This window comes from Cynocephalus volans, chromosome 12, assembly GCF_027409185.1.
Source record: "Cynocephalus volans isolate mCynVol1 chromosome 12, mCynVol1.pri, whole genome shotgun sequence".
Lineage (NCBI taxonomy): Eukaryota > Metazoa > Chordata > Mammalia > Dermoptera > Cynocephalidae > Cynocephalus > Cynocephalus volans.
The window spans coordinates 51,568,500-51,591,858 of NC_084471.1; the positions used below are offsets into that span (position 1 = coordinate 51,568,500).

General features: G+C 38.1%; 2 protein-coding genes and 1 non-coding gene across 3 annotated transcripts; 1 reads left to right on the forward strand and 2 right to left on the reverse strand.

Moving 5' to 3' along the window:
• The first annotated feature begins 1,221 nt into the window (after positions 1–1,221).
• On the forward strand, positions 1,222–2,058 carry LRRC10 (leucine rich repeat containing 10). The gene has a single exon (XM_063074596.1). It carries the CDS (start codon positions 1,222–1,224, stop codon positions 2,056–2,058), a length of 837 nt encoding a protein of 278 aa, XP_062930666.1.
• Positions 2,059–6,833: 4,775 nt separating this feature from the next.
• CCT2 (chaperonin containing TCP1 subunit 2) lies at positions 6,834–21,426 on the reverse strand. The gene is made up of 16 exons (XM_063075606.1): positions 21,320–21,426; positions 20,531–20,605; positions 20,372–20,437; positions 19,573–19,684; positions 19,185–19,261; positions 18,920–19,032; positions 17,852–18,054; positions 15,809–15,909; positions 15,455–15,582; positions 14,752–14,855; positions 11,740–11,859; positions 11,229–11,357; positions 10,918–11,021; positions 10,518–10,617; positions 9,997–10,138; positions 6,834–7,112 (listed from the first exon to the last, which is right to left on the reverse strand). Exons 1-16 carry the CDS (start codon positions 21,320–21,322, stop codon positions 7,082–7,084), a joined length of 1,608 nt encoding a protein of 535 aa, XP_062931676.1. The 5' UTR covers positions 21,323–21,426; the 3' UTR covers positions 6,834–7,081.
• LOC134361407 (small nucleolar RNA SNORA38) lies at positions 16,109–16,239 on the reverse strand. The gene has a single exon (XR_010021432.1). It is a non-coding gene; the product is annotated as a small nucleolar RNA SNORA38 (small nucleolar RNA).
• Positions 21,427–23,359: the final 1,933 nt, after the last annotated feature.

Genomic DNA, 23,359 nt, shown 5'->3' on the forward strand with positions numbered 1-23,359 from the left:
GAGGTATCCCGCTCCTGCCACTTATTTAGGGAATTCAGGATGATCAAGGCCCTGCCAACTTTGACATGTGATTTCCACATACTTGGTGGCTTCTTAAGTCACCCTGCGTGACACTATCCAGCCAGCAGATGAGGAAAGAGTGTGGAGGAGGGCGAAAGGTTTGTATTACAATGAACCACGGGTAGAGGTGACATCTAACACTTCTGCCCGCATTCCACCGGCCAGAACTTGAAGATCCCCTACCCGCAGACTAGTACTGGGAAATGTTTGGCTGGAACACTATGGAAGCGAAGCACAAACCTTTGGTGGGTGGTGAAACAAATCTGACACAGTTGCACTGTAAGAATGCATCCTAATTTATTTAAACTTTAAAAGGCTAGCTTTCCTCTTCTTTCTCCTGCTTTTCTGCTTTTGTCAAAGACAAGTTTTTTAAGTGTAGAAAGATATTACCTGGTAAAAATGAAGAAATAAGAATGTGGACACCTGTAGCCACTTCTCTTACAGAGTTGGGCATAGGGAGGAAACTGTCAATGAAATACCTTTAAAGGATGCATACCTTTGACCCAGTAATACTTCTAAGGACATTTCCTAATAAAATTAGTGGATCACTGCTCACATCTGTATGTAAAGGATGTTTATAATAGTCACATATTGTAAGCAACTTAGATGCCCAATGATAGAGAACTGTTTAAATTACTGTACATCCAAATATGTAATGAAATACTGTGCAGGTGTTTAAAATAATTGCATAGATACCTGCAAACAAAAATGTGTCCATGTTATGATAAAAAATAAAACTCTTCAACAAATGGATTAATTGTAGCAAAAAGCCTGGAGGATCATACATTAAAATGTTTATAGTATTTATCTCTGGGTAGTGGATCTATGAGTGTTTTTCACTTTCTTCCTTTCCACCTTTATGTAATCTCTCAATATTTCATCATTAGAAAAAACAGTATAGCTATTTTCAGCCTGAAGTGAAAAAAAGTGTAGATAAAGGGGACTGGGACTGAGGTGACTGAAGGCAAGTATGTGAGTCAGACGTGGCCTCCTGGGCCCTGCCTGTCTGTTGGGCCTGTCACCTAACACTCAAGTTGCTATCAGGAGCACTTTTCTCTGTCAAAGCGACTGGCTTTTGTCACGTAATCTCCAGGTTATAATAGGAGTGTAGGATGGGTCGCAGAGCAGTCAGCAGAGGCTCGCCATGCCTCCAGCCTCTGCATGGGGAACACCATCAGGGCCATCGTGGCCTTCATCCCTGCCGACCGCTGCCAGAACTATGTGGTCGGAGACCTCCGGGAGATGCCTCTGGACAAGATGGTGGATCTGAGCGGGAGCCAGCTGCGCCACTTCCCCGTGCATGTGTGCTCCTTCAGGGAGCTGATCAAGCTCTACCTGAGTGACAACCACCTCAACAGTCTGCCTCCAGAGCTGGGGCAGCTGCAGAACCTGCAAATCCTGGCCTTGGATTTCAACAACTTCAAGGCTCTGCCCCAGGTAGTGTGTACCCTGAAACAGCTCTGCATCCTCTACCTGGGCAACAACAAACTCTGTGACCTCCCCAACGAGCTGAGCCTGCTCCAGAACCTCCGGACCCTGTGGATCGAAGCCAACTGCCTCACCCAGCTGCCAGACGTAGTCTGTGAGCTGAGTCTCCTGAAGACTCTGCACGCTGGCTCCAACACCCTGCGTCGGCTACCAGGCCAGCTCCAGCGCCTCCAGGAGCTGAGGACCATCTGGCTCTCAGACAATCTGCTGACAGATTTCCCCCCTGTACTACTTCACATGCCCTTCCTGGAAGTGATCGATGTAGACCGGAACAGCATCCGTTACTTCCCCAGCCTGGCCCACCTGTCAAGTCTGAAGCTGGTCATCTATGACCACAATCCTTGCAGGAACGTACCCAAGGTGGCCAAAGGCGTGCGCCGTGTGGGGAAATGGGCAGAGGAGACACCAGAGCCAGACCCCAGAAAAGCCAGGCGCTATGCATTGGTCAAGCAGGAAAGCCAGGAGCCACAGGCACCTGCCTCACCTCCACTTCCTCCTACCGACTCCTGAGGAGCTTCAGTTTTAGGTCAATACCAAGGATCCAACTCCAGCATATTCTGGAGACCTCTTCATTATAGTGGAAAGGATTGCTCTGGTCATTTGGGGTGCCTCTGCCAGTGGGGGCTGATGGAGAGCCAAGTGCAATGCCGTAAATCACATTGAGAATAAAAAAATGTCTGGCCAACAGCATCTCTCTCACAGGGAAGTTGTGTGCTGTTGGTGGCATGACAACCCAGAGTGATCATAACTTCCTGGCAAGAGAACAGCTTCTTCGAGCAGGTATTTTGAAACCCTGAAGAGTAAGTAAGAAGGTCTGGGACACTTTGACCACCTCTGCTTTCCAGCAGTGGCTGGTCATGAGACTCCTAAGCTCCTTAAATAAGGCATTTGTTACAGAACTCACTAAATGTTCAGGTGGCCTGTTCCCAGTCCTTCTTTGCAGGATATATTTTCTTTACTATGAATGACCATAAACGGTATCAATGTATTGTTATTAATTCAGGCCACTGGAAAGACATTTCTACCTAGTCAGTCAGATTTACAGAAAAAAGCTTTTTGTTGTTGCAAAGGCTCAGGATGACATATTTTACCCAGCAGTTTAGCACCTGCTGAAAAGACCCCGATGGAGAATGCCTCTTGGTAGAGTCCAGCTGCCACTTTAAACTTAACAGTGGTTCATGCTGATTTAGCTCATTTTCCCTAAAAGGTTTGATCCAAGGTCTGCTCCCAACTGTTTACTGTCACTGACAATGTTGGAAGTCAGTGGAAAGTCTGAACATCTCTTCGGCAGTGTGGTCTCATTAAAGTCAATCTTCAGTGTGGTTCCTGGCAGCCTCCCCAGAGCAGAGCCCTCCTGTTTATTCACACTAACAAACCATGGTTGGATTGAATACCCGTATGGGGAGAGAAATCACATTTCCAGAATCATATTAGGTTAAAGATAGTAGGTTAGAATCTATTCACTTGAAACAAGCACTTTGAAATTTGAATTGAAGGTTGTAACGTACATAGGAACTCTCTGCCTCTCTGCCTTTACTCGGATTTGTTTTTATTTTTGTATATAGGACCTTTTGACAGTGCAGAAACCTAGGTACTTGGGCTATTATTTTTTGGAAGTACGTAAACTGTGATCTTCCCATGAATAAACTTTAAAGAAATAGCTGTCAGTGCATTATTTAATAATATAATCCCTTTATGTGCTTGAACCTTTTCAGCAAACAAGGACACAAAGTGTCTGTCATCTTAATCAAAACATACCATACTGAACTTTTAAAAAGTACTTTTCCCATAAAAGCATCCTAACCTGTCAAAGTTTAATACTAAAATGACATTACATAGCAGACTATTTTCATATGTCTCCCTACCAGAAACATTTCTTGCTAAACGAGAGGAAGAGAAAGTTCCATGATAATGCATAATCCCTTCCTATCACCACCTCCCATCTATAGAGCAGCTGCAACCCACTGATCAGACTGCCAAAGGGCCCTTTAATCATTAAATGAAATAGGTTTATACCCATAGGTCAAACATACCTAACTTAGTAACAAGTCCAGATTTCTATTAGCCAGGATTTATACTCTATTTTCTCATTCCTAATGACTGAAGTCAAACTATACTCAGCTGATGCTAGAAACTTTTGCCAACAGAACTTGCCTTCTAAGCTTCACCTACAGCAATGTTTATAGATTGCTGACTTTCTTTTGTCCCTGTCTTCCCCCTCCCAAGATTATTGGGCCTACTTTTTGCAATGTAGCTGCAAGCTGTAGCCATAAAACAGAGTGAAGCCAAATTACCCATATAGAGTTCTCATCTAATGAGCTAACTGGTCTGGATCAAATGTCAAATTATAAACATTTTGGCCCATAATCAAGCTGTTTTCTTCTAAAACTCAATAAACAACAAACATTTCTCAAACCATATGGTTTAAATTCACTGCTGATTTTACTTTCCAAAAATGTTTTCACTGTAGGATTTCAATTTTATAAAGCAAGCATATAAATGCATACTTACATTTCTATAACCCTTCTGATGTTTTCCAGAAATGTGGACATAATCAGAAAGTAAAATAATTTAAGTACCAACTGCAACTTTTTTGCTCCCGATTTTAAGTCTTGAAACCCAAAGTGTTAATGCATCAAAGGAGAAATCTCTTCCCGAAGTTTATACAGGATTTTAGCTTCCATAACCAACATGGATTCTATGGAAATGAACCAGCAATCAAGTTTGCTTAATTATTTTGTCCTGAAGTGCAACATCATTATGGTTTGTAATTCCACACATAAAAAGTGAGCTTCTGCCCTAAAAACCAACCGAACTCAAACAACTTTAACTAAAAGCACATATCAAACAATGTCCCAGAGACAGTGTAGCATAGTGGCTAAGAGCATGGCCCTTCAGGCCACCTGGGTTCAAATCCCAGCTTTGCCACTTACTAGTTACCATCTGTGTGCCTGCATTTTCTCATCATAAAATGGTAAGTTTCCACCTCTCAGGAGACTGCAAAGATTATACCAATTACTGTGTATAAAGTGCCTGGCATGTGACAGCAAATGTTTACATAATATGTTCTTTTAGTGTTAAACCATGTAGCACAACACTTTTTTTTTTTTAAACACTAAAATCAGTATAATTCCTTACTTGAAGGAAAAAACATAAATGGCAATAGAACAAAAAAAGCTTTTTTCCCCTCTGTAAATTTTTCAACCATATCTATAGTCCTGAATATAACGACAGTTTGGTCAAATGCTCCTGGCTTACCTAAATAGAAAAACACACAAACATGATTACTAAGGATTCATTTTTTAATTTCTAAATAAATATACTTTGCTCCTTCCCTGTTATTCTAGAATTCACAAAATCACCAAAGCACTTGGAAACATGAGACTATTCCTTGGCATTAAACTCATGTTTCATGAGGGGCAGGAGGCGTGTGACTGAAGACATGGGTGCCTGCTAGACACTTTACCACCTTTTGTCATTGTTAAAAAAAACAATACATACTCCTTGTAATCTTACTACCATAGAAAGAATGCTATTAAATAATAAAAACGTATACATGCCTTATTTCCCTTCTGGACTGTCCAATTCTGGAGAACAGGAAGCAAATCTTATTTATCTTTGAGTCCACAGCGCCCAGCAGAATTCCCTCATGCTACTTGAATACTGGAGATTTTATCATGCACCCGTCCCAGAAGATAGGGTGACAGGCTGATACACGGAGCACTGCTAGGTCAGGCAGCAGCTGTGCAAGATTGGCTCCTGGATGACAGCAAGATGCTGGGCGAATGTGGCTTCGCTGGCCTAACAGCACAGCCACAGGCCGAAGCCACAGCAAGGCTGGCCTTCCGGGCAGATGACAACTTTGTGGCCCTGTGCATTGAGCCCTTCTCCAGTCCACCTGAGCTGCCTGACACGATGAAGCTGCAGGAGTCAGGAAGCAGCACCAATAAACAAACTGCAGTGAGGGCTCCCAGCCTTCCTCCCAGGCCCGTTCCCCCCAGTAAAGGAGATTTGGGTGTCAAAAAAATAAAATTTGTGAACTTGGGATCTTTCTAGGCCTAAGACAAACTTTGCAGGTTTTCATTCATGATATGTTCACCTGCTCCACCTACCTAGTTGTGGGAATCACAACTGAGGTACATTTGATAAAGCACTTAGAAAAAAAAATTAACCAGCCAGCTGCCACAAAACAAAACAAAAGGTAAGTGTTGGCTAGGATGCAGAGAAAAGGAAACCCTTGTACGTTGTTGGTGGGAATGTAAATTAGTACAGCCACTGTAGAAAACACTATGGAGGTTCCACCAACAAGAAAAAAATTTTTAAAACAAAGAATTACACAGAAGATGGTATTGCTGTTAATGTTACTGAAAGTATAAATCAGTATAATCCTCTTTGATAATACCTAGTTTTTCCAGTTTTTAAAAGCTTCTACAACGTATTACACAGAAACTGAGACAAACTTTTAGACACAACCTTTCGTCCCCCACAGCACCCCCCCTAAAAAATTAGTGTTATCAGTTTCTTTGAAAATTCTTTTGCTCCTATATGGGAATGTCCCTCCACATTAACACAGAAATATCCAATAAAAACTCATAACCTACTTACTATGGGAATCTCTCATTTCTTGTGTATTCTGCTATATTCTGACGTACATCAAACTCAGGACATAATTGTATAGGCTCATTCTCTCTCATCCATTGACCAAAAATAAGAAAACACTTTAAAGAGAATATCACCTATAGAGCATTGGGGAGAGATGCTTAGAGCAGCTTGCAACAACCAACATTTAAAATACAACTTAGAATGCCCAGCTAGCTCAGCTGGAAGAGCATGACACTCAGAATATGACTTAGGGCCAGCCAGTTAGCTCAGCAGGTTAGAGCATAGTGCTGATAACACTAAGGCCAGAGTTCCATCCCTGTACCAGCCAGCCGCTAGAGGAAAAAAAAAAATGACTTTTTCAAATTTGAAGTAACAGAAACCATCATTTTTTTCCATGTAAGAGACAGTACTTACAGTACAATACACAAAATTAAATGAGTACCAGAATTTACGGTACTTTCATTACACAAAAAGCTATGCATAAATGTGTATATTTATAGCCCAACAACAAAACCAAAAGATTAATATATGATATGTTAATATATGATGGGTATAAAGATAAGAATTTCATAAATGTATAAGGTCAATCATTAATTAGGCTGCAACAACTCTATACTGAAGCTAAATAATTTCCATTAAGCAGAGTTCAAACAGGTACATCCAAATCAATAAGACATAAGAAGTAATTCTTCAAATTTTAATTATAATGCACAGTATGAGAAATAAACTTTTAAATCAACTGAATTGTATGGAAAATGAAAAGGCAAATAAATTAGACCCATGTTAAAATAGAAGGTCAGCTAAATGTTCAAACTTAAGGATATAATGGACACAGATAAACATCAATTCCACAGTCTTCTTTAAGAGATTGAAGGCTTTAAACACAACTTTGCTATGAACTGGTCCAGAAATTAACAGCCTATGGGAATGCTTAACAGGGATGGTGATCAGGGACACGTTTCCTGGAAGGAAAAAACATACGTTTAAGAAAAAGTCAACAGCAAAAAATAAGAAGCATGATTTTAACCAGTTTTATACTAAGTACACATACAGCTAAAATCCTAATGTTATTAAAACCTCTACAACCCAATTCTCTATATGAAGGACATTTCTACCTCATTACTAGCACTCTTCAATTACTATGTTATTAGTAAGGGGACATTAGAAAATCTGTGGAATGTGAAGGCCTGCAGGTACTTAGCATTTCTCAACTTCTCATCCAACTAACCTATTTAAACAAAGATGTACTGTCCAGAAAAACGTTAATTCATGTTTTTGACTGATACATGCGTTAGAGAATTTTGCTAAATTAGTCGAAGAGTTACTTTTATCCATAAGTTGTAAAATGAGAAGGGTTTAGAGCTTCTAGATGATAATTTCTGGATCTCTATTCTAAATGAACAAAAACAACTACCAACAGACAAGCTGGTGATTGGATAGGTAACTTGCTGAAGAATGACAATATTATCCCTCACATCGTTTATTCTCTGGTGATCATGCAGTCAAGGAGCATATAAGATTCTTTTGTGAAGAAAGGATGATAAGTATACTAGTAAAATTTTTGTTTAATTCTTGCTGAAGGACTAAAGCTTGAGAAACACTGCTTCTACAGGCGAGTACAACAGTTAAGAGAAGCAGATGAAAAAGCATTAACAACAGTCTCAAAGAGTACATATAGTATTATACTAGGATCATATTAAGAGACAAACCTTCCACTCTCAATAACTTATTGGGGAACTAGGATGCTAACTATAGTCTCAAGCAGATATCACAGGGCACTGATCTGAAAAACGAGTCCTTGGGAGTATGAAAGAGAAAAAAAAAAAAAAGGACACAGACCAGTAAGTTTGGGAAAGCTGAGTTAAAATTATTCACGTTTCTTCAGTGCAAATCACTCACAATTTCTAAAATATGTAACAGACAACTAAACCTCTAAAACAATATCAGATCACACCAGGTATTGTAATTATATATTTCAAATGTGATGGACCGCACAGTTACTGTGAAGATTTTTGAGGGTTAGTGTGCTACAGAACCTTGCCAAGTCAGAAAACTTTAGTTCCTTTTGCTATCACTCTGCTTAACAAGAGAAAGATGAATGGCATTTAAATATCTTTGACAGCACTGATTCCAAGAAAACTGTCACAACTGCTCTCACCAATTTTCAAAATATGGAATGCTCCCCATTATCCTATCTTCCCAATACCATTAGCAGAGAAAACTCTAGATTTTTCAATCCAGTCCTCTTTCCTTTATACCATAGTACATTTAAATACCATAGTCTGCCTTTTCTCTCCAAATCTTCCAAATCAAAGTCACTACTTCCTACTCTTTTCCTGAAATCATCTAATAGTAAGTGGACAGCTGCCATTCATAGAAGAAAGCCAATGAAATGAGTGCTAAAAGGTTCTACACAAAGAAATTCCTTGTAACGAGTTAAGGGTGTGATTTTCTAATGTTCCTACCTCCCTCCAATTTCTATGAATGAACCCCCTGTGCTCGTATCTAAAATCAACTCCTCCTCTCATCCTCTACATCTCCCACTCCCTCTCAACTACTTAGTGAACTGCTCTCTCCTCTTCAGCATGTTACTCCCTCTCTCTACTAAATCTCTCCTACTTAAACATGCTGAGAATAAGTCAAGTAAGATAAGGACTAAAAATTTACCTTAAAAACTAAATTTAGCAACATGCAGAGGCCTTTGTAATTTTGACAAGTGGTTTTAGGGGAGGAGGGAGGGCAAAAGTATGAAATAGATTTAACAGAGACCAGCAAAGGGGGAATTTTAGAAAATTTATAGACTGCTTTTTTGAAGGGTCTGTTGTGATGGGGAGCAGAGAAGTGGGATGGTAGAGGAAGTTTGGGTCTTATTGTGAAAACCCACAAAACGCTCCTCCACTAAAACCGCTTGTCAAAATTACCAAAGGCTTCTGTATGTTGCGAAATTTAGTTTTAAAGGTAAATTTTTAGTCCTTATCTTATCTGACCTATTCTCATCATTTTGGCAGTTTATCACTTCTCCCTAAATACATTCTTCATTTGGCTTCTGCGATACACATTCCCTTGGTTTTCCTCCTGAAACAGTGGTATCTCTCTCCCCCTTCCACGTCTCAGAGAAACTCTTATTTTTCCAGGCAAAAAAACCTTGAATTATCCTTAATTCTTTTTCCTCTCACGCCCTATTATCTAATCAAACCCAACTGGCTTTATCTTCCAAATACATCCATAATCAATTCCTTCTCAGCACCTTCACCATTATTTCCTGGTCCAACCCACCATACTGCCCTGAACTATCACTAACAATTAAAATGAACGGACTTGGTAACTACTACTAAGAGCAATTAAAAATTAACAAGTTTAAGATTTTTTCTGGCTACTTAACCATTTTGTGTGAACGAGTCTTTAAAAGAATTTTAAAAATGCTGCTGGAATAAGAATATATAAGGAACTTGGCATTACATGCTTAAGAATGTCTACATGGAAAAGCGTACCCAGGAAAGAAAATGACTGGAACCAATTCATCCTGGAAGAAAGACATTAGTTCTTACTACTATACTTCCAGGCCCCAAGCTTCCTGGTACTTGACCTTTCTTGACCTTTCAAAGCCTGGCTCTTTTTGTGCCCTTTCAATCCTGAAAGCTATTCCAGCTGCCCATCCCTCTTTCCCCCTAAGCATTTCTGGCTTATATCTAAGAATTGTGATTACATGTTTTTAAAAACCTGCACAATACTCTTATCTAGGCAGAAATGTCTCCACTTTCCATTAACTACAATTATCAAATAAATACAGCTCCCTATTTTTTGAGTGTTAGTATTTTTTTCTGAGAAATAAAAGTGCTACAGTACCTTGGTGCTGCTTTGATAATGTTGTCCACACGTAGAATCACCTCTGCCGCTTCAGCTGCACTCAAAAGAACTTGTCGCTTCACTTGGAAACTTTCTGTTATACCCAGGAGTGCCATATTTCCAATGGTACCTTCCTTCATATCTAAAAAATATTTACTAAATAAGTAGTTTTAACAACTAAAGTATCAAAACATCTGTGATGATTTACAACAAATAAAATTGATCCTTTTATTAAAAAATAAGATTATAACATCTAACTACTTATTTAGTTATTAGGATGTCAGACTACCATCATAGATCTTCTAACTAAAGTTTTATACCTCTTATGGAATAACAAAGTTTTCTATATGAAATTAATGAATTTAAACACATATTCCCAGCATATATAATGGTTACAAAGGCAAGGGCTACTGGTGTATTTTTCATGGTTACCATGAAATTGCTTATCTTCCAAAAAGAAAAAAACTTGGTGAAAAGAGTTACTTTTAACAACTACTACAAAGCTGCACTTGATTTCTTACCCAATCCAGCAGTTACATTGCCTTCGCTATGTGCAGCTCGGAGCTGTGCCACCAGATCTGCACTGTCATAACCCGCATTGTCAGCTATGATCGTTGGCAACTATAAAACAAAGAAGACAAATAATAATTACCTACCCTGACAACCACAGATTCACTCCTAACTAGAAGGACCACTTTTTAAAATTAAACACTTGGAAACAATGTAAAATTTGCTTCCATTTAATTAATACTCATGAAGAGGATAAACTCCAGAATCAAATTTAAAGGGAGTATCAACCAGTTTATTTTTGTGAAGCCGAGCAAGAAACCATTTTCCGTCCACAACAGAAAAATGTATTCACTGAAAAACCATAAATACTCACAAAATTTAAGTTCAGATCTCTTATTTTTATTAACTTACCATTCTCAGTGCTTTAGCATAAGACTCCATTGCAACAGCTTCTTTGCCTGGTGTTCTGTTGGCAAGCTGTGTTACAGCATGAGCCATCAGCATCTCAGAGCAGCCTACAGATTAAAATTCCAATAAAATACTGTAATGCTTAGTCATCCCCAAGACACTGAATTACTGACTTGCCTTAAATATGTCAACCATTTTTAAATTAAGTGCAATGGCAACATGAAATTTCTACAAGAAGCATTAAAACCATTTATGATTTACACTGTAATTTAAGAAAAGAAATAAAATATGTTCAATATTTTCCAAATGCTTACCTCCTCCATAAACTGTTCTAGAATCCTTCACCGTTTGGGCGAGAACACAAAGAGCATCATGCAAAGATCTTTCTGCTTCATCTAAAATTTGTTGAGTGGCGCCACGCAAAACAATGGTGCAAGCCTCACCTAAAGTTAAAACATATTATGTCACAGTGACCACCTAATCATAAAACATGAAACAGGTTGCCTTCCATTATTCATGTAGGTGTTGGTTATATTATTGAGTTTTGAAGCTGACATGTCTTCTATTGTTATACATTCACTTTCCTAATAATCCTTGCTCATAATGATTCTAAGTCATCAAGGAAAAAATATGTTGAATACGCACTGTTCAAAAAGGCATGGTAAATATGAGGCTGACCTCAAGAGATGAAAACAAAACATGCATCATAATTCTGAAGAGTTAAGACTTGTAAGATATCATATTACTACAGTAACTGTTTCTTTCACTTCAACAGAGCCTAGCAGAGATTTAGACACCTTAACCTGGATCTACATAATTTCTCACCAAGGGCAACCCCAGAAAAGTGAATGAGTTTGTCTTCTCCAATCATAACTTCTTCAATAAGTTTGCAACTTCCAAGCTTTACCAGTTCTGGGTGATCAAAGGTAGAGGCAATTTCACCACCTATGAACACAAACATCTGTTAACTAAATGCATGACAGATTTAAAACTTGTTTTCTAAAAGCAGTAATGGATAGTTAACATGGTGACTAACTTTTAAAAAATTGATCTTTTGTATCACCAAGGTCAAGGGTTCAGATCCTCACACCAGCCAGCCGCCAAAAATAAATCACTTACTATACGCCAGGCACTCTTAAAAAAAAGCACTTCAGGGCCGAGCCCGTGGCGCACTTGGTAGAGTGCTGCGCTGGCAGCGCGGCGACGCTCCCGCCGCGGGTTCGGATCCTATATAGGACTGACCGGTGCACTCACTGGCTGAGTGCCGGTCACAAAGAAACGACAAAAAAAAAAAAAAAAAAGCACTTCATATGGACTAATTATTTAATCTTCCACAACAACCCTATGAGACAAGTTCATTATCCCATGTTATGATAAAAGTGAGATAAAAAGGTTCAGTTACTAATCTAAGGTTACATAGCACAAATATGAAGCTGGGATTTAAACCCAAGCAGTCTGGCTTCAGACCTATATGCATACACTGTGCACTACTACTCCCCAAAGATTCAAACTGAGACTTAAAACATTTACTTTTAAATCTGAATTTAAATTCAGATTCTCTTCTGAACCCAGTCTGGAAGAATAAACTCTTAATACAATTTCCCAGCACAAGGCATGAAATTTTTTGACTAGTCTTATGTCAACAACTGCACTCTTTATGAACTACTTAAAATAATGAGCACTTGATCTCTCCAATCATCACAATAACTGAAATGTCAGAAAGCCCCCTAAGGCTTAGAAGAGCGAGAGAAATGTACACTAACAATTTCCCAGAGCAAACTTAATGAGGGGTCAAGAGTAATTCATTTAGTCCTTCCTTATGTCTCACTTCTATTCCTCTTCTGTCCATCTTCCATGCTAGAAAGTGAACAGGTAAGCCACTTCCTTTCCTGTTTCTTAACTAAGCAAAAGTTAGATTTCCATTTCAAATTCCTTTTCTCGAGCTGATTATGCTTTCTCTTTTAGTAATGTGGATTCCATATATTATCAACCATTCTTTTCCTTCTCCTTACAATAAATCTGCGGAACAATCAACGCTCTATTATCTTTCTATTTTATAATAAATGTATTTTAAAACTCTGGTCTTCTAAACTCTCTATACTCATAATTCACATAACTGAAATTCTCTTTACTCTTGGTTGGAAAATTCCGAGATTACTTTTGTCTTCTAGATGTGACACAAAACAAAAACATGGAGGGGCTGACCAGTTAGCTCAGCTGGTTAGACTGCAGTGTTACACAAGGTCATGGGTTCAGATCCCCATATTGGCCAGCCACAAAAAAAAAAAAAGAAAAGAAAAGAAATTTGGGATATCATATCCAAAAATAAGACTAACTTGGCTTAAAAGAATTTTCACTTCATCTTCCTACATCTGCATACTAGTCATTTCTTGACATTTGCAAGACCAATTTCACCAACTTGACAACTGAGCTCCTAAGGATGGAAGCCACCATGGGGCCAACTTCACAGCCATACAGTTGGTGTGCTTAATGCAGTAAATTTTTTTCTGGGTATATGTGGCAATTTCACAAAGTCCTGGTGATATGACTTCATCCATGAATGTGATATCATTCACATTTATTTCTTATGTCTTTATGTTCTTGTATTAAAGGATTTCTTGTAATGTATTACATAAACATGAGCATCTTTAAGTTTTGTTTGTATGTCACCTTAGAGCATCAAGTATGCAATGGCATTTAAAGAACTTTAAAGTAGGTAAACCAGGCTGGCCAATTAACTCAGCCGGTTAGAGCACAGTGTTGATAACACCAAGGTCCACGGTTTGTCCCTGTACCGGCCAGCTCACCACCCCAAGCAGGTAAATCTACTTCAAAGTAATTAATGAAAGAAAAATGTCTCTTTAAGTCAGAGGAAGATTATGCTTCTCAAATTATGAAAAATGTCTTAAAGAAATCATTCTAGGATGTGACCAAATGTTAACTACACTTTAATTTCTTCTAATACCCATGGAAGTTCCAAACTGGACAGTCCTAGTGACTTAACATCTCAAAACCCAGGTCTCCTTTAATTCTCATTTCAGAACCCAAACCAACGTTCCAACTTTTTCATTCATTTTTAAGGACCTGAAATTTAAATTATAAAGTCTGTTTAAACTTAGCTTTTCAAGATCAATTACTTAGAGATTACTCTAAAAACTATCACCACAAAGCAAACAATTTGCACTGTACGTGATTTTATGTAGACACAATCATATCTGATAACCACAATTTCTATTCAACAGAACTGAGATTATCACCCTTATCTCTACTGAAGGCTGTTGGAGTATACAAACTTTCACCACACATTGTCAAACTGTTTCACTTACTTCAACATTTATTACTCTCAGAAACTTAAAAAAATTAACAAAAGCAATGCTTACATACAAGTTAAGTACTTAACAGAAACCAAGTCTCTGTGTTCAATAAAGGTTACTATGATAACTGCACTACAGAGGGGACAAAGCATAGAACTTAGCAACAGAAATAAACACACGAATAAACTAGATAAGACTTACTCCTTTTCTGAGTTCTAGTTTGTTTAGACTATGTTCAGAATAGTGATCTTACCGTCTGTGAGAAGAGATCTAGCGCCTTTAAAACAATAACACAATAATAAGAAATCTGTACCTATGGCCAACCTGGTATATAATTTGGTATATTAAGAATAATGTAACTAAATTAATGATGTCCAAAAATGCAAAGCAGATTTCAGAATAACTGTTTAAATTCCAAGCTCCTTAAAGGAATTTCTTTATATTCTCAACAATGAGTTGCATATACAAACAATTAATCCAAGAGTAACTATGTTTGTTAGAAATAAATGTCTTTTTTCCATACCTGTGACAAGAGCTAGGCGTTCCACGCCTGCAAAATCTGCATGCTCAATAGCCATAACACCAGCAGCACCAAAGAGCTGTTCAGGATAATTATAAATTAATTGCCTATAAATAAAACACATAAAAACATTATGCTAAAATCAGTTACTTCACAAGATAAACTACATTAGACTAAAAAAACAGGGAAACATTTTTAACACCAACAATCAAAGAAATGCAAACTAGAACATGATACCATTTCTTGCCTGTACAATTATAACTTATAAACTATAACACCAATACATCATGCTAGTATTGAAAGCAGGTGTTTATATTACATTGCTATTGACTGAATAAACTGGTCCCATAATTCTGGAAAGCAATCTAGCAGTAATACATCAAAAACCTCATCTATGTTCATATGCTTTAATTCCTGGGAAGCTACAGCAATAAAATTAAATACTAAAAAAATAAAACTATTTGTATGAGTTTTTTATATGACAATAAAACTTGCCAGTGACCTAAATGTTCACTACGAGAGTATGTAAATCACAATATACTGATTAAATTAAAACCTGTAGTTTAGTAAAAATATGTAGTTCTTAAATAACAAATCACTAAATTAATATAAGTAATTTAATATATAATACAAAGTACTTCCACAAATTTTCACAGAAAAAAATCCTTTCTTAGATTACAAATATTGTTAGTACAAGCAAACAAACCTGTTAATAAAGCAATTTATTCCATGCTTAAGAATACGCTCAACTTTCTCCTTCATTTTTTCCTTTTCTGCATGTTCTATTTCTGCAACCTTTGCTGTAGAATCAACTCTTACCCGGGAACCAAATATCTAAGACAAAGAAAAGTATGAACAGAGGATCAGTTTCATTACTCTTAAACAGCCTCATTGCAAGTGTCAACATTTTTATCAACATATACAAAAAAAAGTGTGTGTATACATGTGTGCGCATGTGTGTATGTATATTTTCATACATATATTCCAAGCTTTTCAGTGCAACTGATTCCTGAGTTTATAGTAGCCAACAATTAGAATTTCAAGAAAAGTAGTTACATACCTTAATTTTGTCTGTATCCATTCCAGTATTTGCGATAAGAATTTTAGCGTTTTCAATTCGCTTTGGTTGATTTACTCCAATTTTTTTATCCAACAGAAAGCCTACAGTAAATAAGGACAGTACTGCATTAGATATTTTGAGGCTGCATCAATAAACCTTATAAAGCTGTCTGCTTTACCAAATTACTATTTCAAAGAATGCATTTAAGTCCAGTTTACCAAGTTCCTAGAACCTAAAGCACTCCATTAGAGCAGTGATCACAAAATCAGTTTAGTGAGTTATTTATCCATCTTTCTTCCTTTCTAAGGGATGGATGACCTTGAGCTTGCAGGGAGCAAGCCCACCCTAGACTTCTCCAAGTCCACCTTTCTTTGCCTTCAGTTCTTACATGTCCAAAGACAGCAAACAATAAACACGCCTTTGCAGGAGGGTTAGTGGATTTTTTAAGAAATAATATATAAGAGGGCCGAGCCCGTAGCGCACTCGGGAGAGTGCGGCGCTGGGAGCACAGCGACGCTCCCGCCGCGGGTTCGGATCCTGTATAGGAATGGCCGGAGCGCTCACTGGCTGAGTGCCGGTCACGAAAAAGACAAAAACAAAAGAAATAATATATAAGAAACAGAAAGTATAAGCATAGAACAGACAGTAAAAGTACACAGTACAGTATTTTAAAACTTTTGTTTCAAATATAAACTACACACATAGGTATAGGGTTCCAATGGAAAGATATTAGGTTAAGTCCACTTTCAATAGCTTAAAATCAAAACAAGAGAAAACAAGCTGTGAATACTCAAATACACAGGATATTGCTAAAAATTACTGAACTTTTCATATAACTGAGGCTGGTGGTAAAATGAAAACACGAAGGACAATGGAGTCAAACAAACCTGGCCTCTGCTACATAACCTTGGACAAATTATTCAACCAGGTACTCACACGTAAAACAGGAACTTAACCAGTGGCAAAGATGCTGTTACAAGCCTAGCCCTGTTGATGTGGAATCATTGTATGTCACATAAGTACTGTCTATTTTCCAGGCTACTTTAGACGCATAAGAGACTTCTGTCTCATTAAGCCATTATTATCTTGGGTTTTCTGCTCTATACAGCTGAAACTAATCCTCACTCACTGTGTCATCACCAGAAGGATTAACTGACTTAAATTTCTATTACAACGCCTGGTCCAGAACAAACACTCAAGAATGGTAGCTACTAGAGCTTCTTGTTTTAATCATCTTTGGCACCACCAGCTCCTATTAGAAATGCTACATGGCTACTGCATATAAACTTAACAAAGAATATTTTCAGAATTATAATACCCCCTTAAAATAAATGGAGACATAAGACACGCAACAAAACCAGACTCTAAATCACTGGTAAAAACAATTGAAAAGCACAATCAAATCCTTTTTTTCCTTTCTCTAGAGAATGTCTACACTTTCTATACGCCATTCTGTGACGTAAATGCGTGAAGATGCTTCGAAAAACTATGCTCTATAGCAAAATACACTATTACGGAAAATAGCAGTTGCTCGGACTCATTTATCATTCCTCAAGAACTATATCCTCCTACCCCATAAACACATACATCTACTATTTGTCAAAGAAAGAAACTTTTTTTAAAATTACAAAAACAAAAAACTATACCCTCAACAATCTGCTAACCAAATATTTGACTTACCCAGACCTTTCCCAGAGAACACATGTAATCCTGGAAAAAGAGCCATTTGAGAATAGCTGACCTCTAGTCAAAGAAAATTACAATTTCTCTTTATTAGAGACTGCAAATAACTTTGTGGTATAAAGTGAAATATAGAGATTATCAAGGAAATGCTGGAATAGTGTGAAAAGATGTACACTATCAATACAACAGATGGATTAAAATGACAAAAATGATTGCAAATATGATTTGTGTCCTTAAAGACAAGTTTTCTGGCTTTGTAAAGTATCACCAGTCCCCATTAGCTAAAAACAGAATTCACTCTGTATTCAGATCTCAGCATCTGATCAAAGCTTCTTTCCCATATTCAACATTCATACATACCTTCATCTAAATAGGAATCTGCCAGACTTCCTCCTAGCTTCTTGATGACATGAATTGCCTCCAGATTACCAGAGCCTTTCAGCCTAAGAACAGCTTCTACAGCTAACTTAGTAAAGTGGTCTTTGTGATGAGTAAGAAGTTTTGAGGATAATGTCGTTCCAGCAATATTCATTAAATCTTGACGGAATTTAACTTCATCAGAACTACACAAAACCAAATGAAGAAAAATAAACTCATGCCTGTTCTTAAGATACCTATTGCAAGATATCAATCCTACTTTAATTTTCAAAATTTATCAAAATATTTGCATGTCAACAGATTATACCTTAATCAGTCAGGTCTTTACATCATATGAAAAAAATTAAACCTTACCAATAACCAGGAAATGCAAATTAAAGGATATGATTTTCCCCATGCCAAAAATAAGAGTGGTGGTGGAAGAACACAAGCCAACAAAAGAATATCACACATTATCAAAACCTGGGAAAACGAGCACCGTTATACAGCTAGTGGGAATATAAACTAATAATTTTTTTTCTGGAGCCCTATTTGGTAACATATGTAAAAGTGCTTTCAACACACCCATACCTACAAACCCAGCCATTATACTTCTAGAAAATTTGGGGGATTAATAAATTTGTCATCTTATTTTAAAGGTAAAAATTGTCAAAAACGCAAATCTCCCAACTACAGATATGTTAAGTAAATTACACAATTATATGTTTAAATGTCTAACTCTATTAAAACAAATGTTGCAGAGAATATCAGCACTCAGATACGTGTTTGTTATTCAACTAGGTTAAAAAAAAGGCTAACAAACCCTCTACACAATATGATACTATTTGTTTTGTTTGCATGTTTATTTTGATGATATATGCAAAAGACTAGATCTCCAAACTTTAATTTTAGTGGCTATCTCTGGAGGGTGATGTCAGTTTTATTGTTGGGGCAGGCTGAGGAAGCAGAATTATGTTTATGCATGCTTTCCAGAGTTCTCTAGATTTCTTGCACTGAGCATATTATAAAAGAATGTTAAATTTTTGGACAGCAGTACTTTGGTATACCAACCCATGATCAACTGCAGAATTCAACAGAGCCTCTCTTGCAGCTTTTGTGGCTTCTCTCCAACCTGCAATGATGGTCTGTGGATGAATCTTTTTTGCAATTAAAGATTCTGCTTCCTATTAATAAACAGTTATAAAAAACAAAAGTTACAAACAAAAATTAACACTTGTTAAAAGTAAAGAAGTAGGAAATAATGTCTTGATTACTTTTGATATTCAAAACAATAGCAAAAAAACAATAAAAACTAGAATTGCTCAGTTGCTCTTACCCTTAGTAATTCTGCTGCTAAAACAGTAACAGAGGTAGTGCCATCACCAACTTCATCATCTTGAACCCTTGACATATCTAGGGGAAAAAAAAGTTATTAACTCAAAATTACTTCTCTGTAGCTTACTAAATTCTCCCAAAGTATCCACTACCAATCTAAATCTCACTTATCAAGATCCCTCACCTGACAAATTCTTTGAAATTTTTAGATCTGAAATGCAATAGTTTTACTATCAATAGTTACACAGCACTCCTGAAGCTTCTCTTTTAATAATGACAATAATTAAAAAGTGGTGGACATCAATTAACTGAAAGTACAGTTAGTCAACACAGCCTATTAAAAATGTTATTTTAAAATGCTAACAAAACAGTATTATCTTCAGACTCACCAACTAAAACTTTAGCTGCTGGATTGTCAACACCAATGTTTTTTAGAATAGTGGCACCATCATTAGTTACCATAAGAGATGCATCTCGTCCACTGCTTAAAAGAATTTTGTCCTAAATGGAACATAATTGGTTCAAGTTAAGATATAAGTACACCTTGAAGAATGCATGGGTCAATCAGTATTCTCATATACTGCCAGTGTGTAAACACTCTGGATGGCTGTTTGGCAATATCTATTCAAATGTCTTCAATGCATACACTCCACAATCAAACCTTGGTATCTACCCTAGAAACACTAGAAGGACAGGGTGACAAAATGAGGTTTGTTTCAGCACTGTGATAATAAAAACTGAAACAAACTAAGTGTCAACAATACAGCCACAATTAAACTATAAAATAATCAAGGTACGGAATGCTATTTGACAGTTAAAGAAGCAATATTATCTACGTACACTGAAAAGAATTTAAAAGAACAAGCTACAGAAAAAGTACATATAAATAGCATCTACGTATAAAACAAAACAATATCTATTACATGAGAATATGTAAGAAAGTATATAATACACCTAAATCTACACAAGTGAACAGAAAAACCTGGAAGATGTACATCCAAATGATAACAGGAGGGGCGTGGGATTGGGGATGGTGATCCTAGGGAACTTTGATTTTTACTAATAGAGTCTTCTTTTTTTTATAATTATGTTTCAAAGATTAAAAAGCATGAAAGTGTTATTAACTACATTTATACTAAGCGCTCTAAAACAACACTAAAACTTATAAAAACTCCCTATTTTTCTTACCATGCCCTTGGGTCCCAAGGTACTCTTTACCAAGTCTCCAATGGCGATGGCACCAACAAAAGACGACTGAGTAAAAATCAAAGAGATTGTCAGAATTAATTTCAGTCTTAGAGAAAAGAACGACTTTATCTTTAAAAGAATGGGGAGAACAAAGCTTACTAGACGAGCTGTCTCTGCTCTCTCTTCATCAGCTCCAGCCTTGAAGATGTTAACAGGTGCAAGGGAAAGGGACGCCTAAAAAGGAAAATCAAGAAACATTGACTTTGAATACCAATACTCTTTAACACATACTTAGGTAGCTTCCATCAGACTTACAAGTAGATACCTAAGAGAAAATTCATTTACAAAACAATGTTTTCAAACAAAACTTCCATCACCGGAGCAGGCGTTTAAGTGGAAGGAAGGGAGTTAGAGAAGGGTGACATGACTTTTTTCGATTTACAAGAGTGACAGGAATAAAAATTATACACCAGAGAGATTGACTGTTAAATACGGTAAGATTATAGACGATCTTAAACTAAGGATTCAGGCAAGAGTTGTAGGACACCGGCGGGACGACAGCCAGGAGGGCGAGGGAACGCGGCGACCTCCATCTTCCACCCTCGGGCGGCTCCACCCAGGCCGTTCCAGGCTCCGCCCCAGGAGGGCGGGCGGGGCCGGTCGGCCACTAGAAATTTCTTCGCTTGGAGTGAAGCCCGGGCCGTCGGTGCCCAGAACCGTGAAGAGGCCGAGTCAGAATGAGACGCTGGCCTTTTCGGCCCGCTCCTCCCCCTGGCCCGCATGCAGGGCTCCACCGGCGAGCCTGACGCAGGCCACACGCCGCGGCCCGCGCCATGTGCGGCGGCTCCGGGAGAGAGGCACAGGGGCCTGCGAGGCTGGGAGGACAGAGGGAGCAGCGGGGTGGGAGGGCATGGCAGGGCTCGGGCGGGGACAGGGGATCAGCCTCACCATGGTTCCGACGAGTTCGGCACACAAGCTAAACCCTCACGGCTCGTGCCCGCCTGCCTGCAGGAGAGAGGAAGCCGGAAGTGACGACACACACTCTACTGCAGGGGGCGGGGCCCCGGCTCGCGCGCCGCTCCGGCCTGCCGCCGCCGCCTGCGGGGCTGCCATTTTGAGTGAGGCCCCGGAAACGCGGCTCTTCACACGGGAGGGGCGGGGCCTCCGCTCGCGCTCCGCCCCCTGCGGCGCCCCCGGATTGGGAAGAGGAAAGTGGGGTCGGAGCCAGTTGGAGTAGAACCACTAAAGAACAAAGGCGCGCGCGGGGGGGGGGGGGGGCGCGGGTTGCCATGGCAGCGGAGTTCGTGCTCACGTTTTTTTCTTAAATTTAATCCTTAAAATTAGTATTAAAGTCAAACATATAATCAGCTTAAGGTGTTATATACTAATAACGAAAAACATAATTTACCTGTTGCATCACCTTATTTCCCCGAGGCGCTCAACTTTTTCAGTTTTGGGGGGTTTTTTTTGGTTATTTACCATCATATTCCTTTTTTTTTCAATTTTTTTTACTTTTTACTTTTTTTTCTTTTTTAACCATCATACTCCTAAATAAGATTTTATTGCTATTTTAACTTTAAACACTATTTATTAGTACAGAAGACTTCCTTTCCTTTCATTGAATTTTAAAATGTTTTTTCTGATCAGACATTGCCCAGAAGGAAAGGTCTTGTGAACTGTAAGGGAGAGGTTTACTTTATCTTTAATGTGTTTGCTCATCTGCAGGTTTTGCATTTCACTTGTTTTTTTCCTCCAATAGTAAAGATGACTAATATACTTTTACATAATGTCTTGGTAGAGATCAAGATCATCCCAAATATTTCAGTTTATTAAAAATAAACTTAATTTTCTACTTTCTCTAAGTTGACCTCCTAGGATGTCTAAAGCAAACTTTTGTGCTCTAAAACAATTTGTTAGTCTTCTATCATCCATTGATACTTACTTTTCTCCCTTTGACTGACTGATCACTTGGCAAGCTCCTGGATTTTTGACAATTGCTAACATTGACAGGTATTTTCGTTTTTTTAATTGTTTCTACCCTTCAGATATACTTTAAATGAACTGATTTATGTTATTGGGTTGGCAAGCTATGGGGAGTCAAATACAGCCTGCCAACTGTTTTTGTATGGCCCAACAGCTAAGAATAGTTTTTACTTTTTTAAGTGGGTTGAAAAAGAGTAAAAAGGGTATTTTGTGACACATGAAAGTTATGCAATTCATATTTCAGTGTCCATATAGTTTACCTATTCGTTTTTATGCTGAGACAATGGCAGAGTTATATAATGGCAGAGTTGAGTATTTACAACAGAGACTGTATGACCCTCAAAGCCTAAAAGATTTACTGTTTGATCCTTTACAGAAAAGTTTGTTGACCCTGGTTTACACTGTTCCTAAGATCCGACATGAAAAGGGGTGTTAAGGTTGGACAAATTGTTATTTTAAATCTACCAAGAGTTTTCTATTCTTTGTGGGAACAGAAAAGAAGAACTTGCTCTTCTTTCAGGAAATATGCAACGGTACTTCAAAAAGTTCATGGAAAGATTCATATTCTCTTTTAAGTCTATTTTTCCATAAACATTTTGAAGTACTCTCATACTTCAATAGGTAGGTTCCAAATTATACTCAAGAATGAGAAGTGTCACAATGAGAAACCAAGATATCTGCATAATATTGGAAAATGTTGTTTATATTGTGGGCAAAGTTACATATCTAGAGATATTTATTATTATGTCCTCTGGCAGGCAAGCCTGAGACTGGGTGATAGGAAAACCAACAGCCCCTCCCTGCTAGGCTTTGGAGGAGTGGGGTAAACATGGCCAGGGACATTTAGGTGGGGATAGGGAGGAAGACCCTGCCACCTTGTGGAGCTGAGGCTAGAGGCAACCAGGAGGAGACCTCTATGACAGGATTCTTGGAAATTTGTCCTTTCTCCCTTTTCTTTTGATCCCTCCTCCTTTCCTGCCTTTCCCTCCTTTGATGCTACTCCTG